Here is a 2368-nt window from a genome sequence, read left to right as displayed (position 1 = left end):
GTACTTCCCTTCGATGCGCAGCACGAGGTCAGGGTGGTTTAGAATATTGGGATTCTCACACAAGTCTTTGTAGGTCACAATGGCTGACATGAACTTCTCATCTGGGATGTCTCTATCTGTGGCCGTCAGGCCTCCACACAGGGACATGGCGGGGTCTACAACCTGCTCTGTGGCTTCGTCTACAATGAAGATTGGGTTTGTCTCTGTACCACTGTCAAACCCACCCGAGGCCCCCCCAAGGAATGAGGGCTCTGCGGAAGCGAGCTTTGTTCAGAAAAATTATCCTCCTCCTTCAAACTGTCTTTGGCTGTTTTGATAGCTTGGTGGGAGGTGGTCTTGGGGAAGTACAGTGCAGCCACCTCAGGATCTATCTCCCCACTTTCAAGGTCATCGAGGTACAGTCCACCCTCAATATCTTCCTTTCTGGAGGAGGGCCTCCGCATGAACTGGAACACCCCTCCCAACATGGAAGGCTTCCCCTCGTCCCCTGGTTTGGGGGAAGCCTGAGCAGTGGATTCAAGTTGTGCAGAATCATCAACATTAACCGTTAAAGAAGACTTTTGGTCATACTGCTGTTCTTGGGCAGATTGTATAGGCATGAAATGCAAATCAGTTGAAGCAACGTTATGTGGGCCTTGTGGTAGCTCCCCCCAGTTCCACGTCAGCATCTCTCCCTGTGTCTGTGATCCCCTTCTCTGCAGCTCCACTTCAGTGTCGCTTTTCGGCGTGGGCGGGCGGCTGCCGACAGGACTGGATGGCTGCACAGCAGGGGTCACGTCTCCATCAGAGTACGGGTAGATGTCAGGCCGGCTCTGCTCCTCCTGTACTAGAGCCTGTCCTGACAGAACATGGCCATTTTGGGCGAAGCCATCTTCTTCTTCCTCACCAAGGTCTATCGTGAAAATGCCTTCTTCCTTCTGTTCTGACCGTGGGGACTCCCTCCGCAGTTCATTCCTACTCCTCCTCTTCATCTTCCTTTTCCTGGAGCTGTTATCTGCCATCCCTTTTCTCTCATCGTCACCCAGATCACTCTCATCTCCATCCGAGACTTGCAGCTGCTGAAACTGCGCCTCCACCCCAGCCTTCCCTAATTTCTCCATCAAATTCAAGTCTACAGCATCCGTCTGCACAAGAACGGAATGCTGCTTCTTGTCTACAGTGTCAGATGGACTCGGAACGACCTTGGTCGTCATTGAGCAATCATCTGAAGCACCCTCTGGCTCCTTGAGCTGGTCAGCGATGGATCGGATCTCATCGGATGGCGTGGTGAACTCATCCATACTGCTCCCACTCTTCCTTTTGTCCTCTTCTGGTGTGAGGACCTGGATGGTTGTCACCTTCTCTGCAGGACTGCTACCCTCCGACTTACTACCGCCCTCCGACTTGCCAGAGGTAGACAGTTTCAGGTTACATGCTGTTATATCTGTCTGGACTGCGATGTGCTTGAATATCTCCTCCACAAAGCTCTGGTCCTCCTTCATTCTCCTGACCCCTTCCTCCATCAGCTCTTCTGCACCTGTGGGGGACAAACACCAAACAGGGATGTCACACAAACATGGATGAGAATGGGTCACTTGTCATCATTTTGAACTCTGTTCAACACAGAGGAAACAACAGCACGAAGCCTATATTGTTATGGAACAAAGACATATCACTGGAGAAAAATGTGGCTGGCATTTTTTTACATCTTCACAAAAACATGTTTTCTATATTTACTTAGCTTTATTTTGCAATATTTTGCTGGTACACTCTTCAGAGGTTCAAGTTTGGCCAGAGTAAATGTATTAGAAAGCTGACGTATTACATTCGTGGAAAGAAATGCAGTCAAAACTGACATCATGTAAAGCAATTCTCCTTGTTCAATGGGAACATTCCCACGATACCAGTGCTAGATTAACCGAGCACACAAAATTGCTGCCAAAATTAGGTTTGTACATGTACTCTAGCTTGTTGGTGTCTAAATTAGTTTAAAACATTCCCATGGAGGCAGTCTCTACCCTCTAATCAATGCATAACTACTTTACTACTTGACTTGCATCCACCTGCTGATACTAATGTAGAAGGATGGAGCCAATCATTGCAAATCTTTAGTGTGGTAAGAAATTCATCCGATATATTGAAAAAGTCTTGTACTGTAGTATTGATCAAATTCTAGTGCTGTAAAGTCTGGAGTAATTGTAAATGGTACCCAGTGTTGGTTGACTGGACTGACATAAGCTGTAAATCCTGAAATGATCATGGTGGTTTTGTTGTGACACCATGAATATGTGTTTCCAATGTACTACTACTGAACTACAAAACTGTTTCAATAGCAAACTTAAACACCTTCCTACCTACCCATGAGAATAAACAAATCAACTCATGCTGT

At 47.0% G+C, this 2368-nt stretch overlaps 1 protein-coding gene across 1 annotated transcript in view; it reads right to left on the bottom strand.

Moving 5' to 3' along the window:
* The window catches only part of LOC109483674 (phosphatidate phosphatase LPIN1-like), a 13274-nt gene that overhangs the window by 4497 nt on the left and 6409 nt on the right, over window positions 1–2368 (bottom strand). The window contains 2 exon segments of the mRNA XM_019786709.1: window positions 5–239; window positions 242–1516. Coding sequence (XP_019642268.1) covers window positions 5–239; window positions 242–1516 — 1510 coding nt within the window.

This window comes from Branchiostoma belcheri, unplaced genomic scaffold (assembly GCF_001625305.1).
Source record: "Branchiostoma belcheri isolate BF01 breed outbred unplaced genomic scaffold, Haploidv18h27 scaffold66, whole genome shotgun sequence".
In the NCBI taxonomy this organism is placed as follows: domain Eukaryota; kingdom Metazoa; phylum Chordata; class Leptocardii; order Amphioxiformes; family Branchiostomatidae; genus Branchiostoma; species Branchiostoma belcheri.
This window is presented reverse-complemented; position numbering and strand designations above follow the sequence as displayed.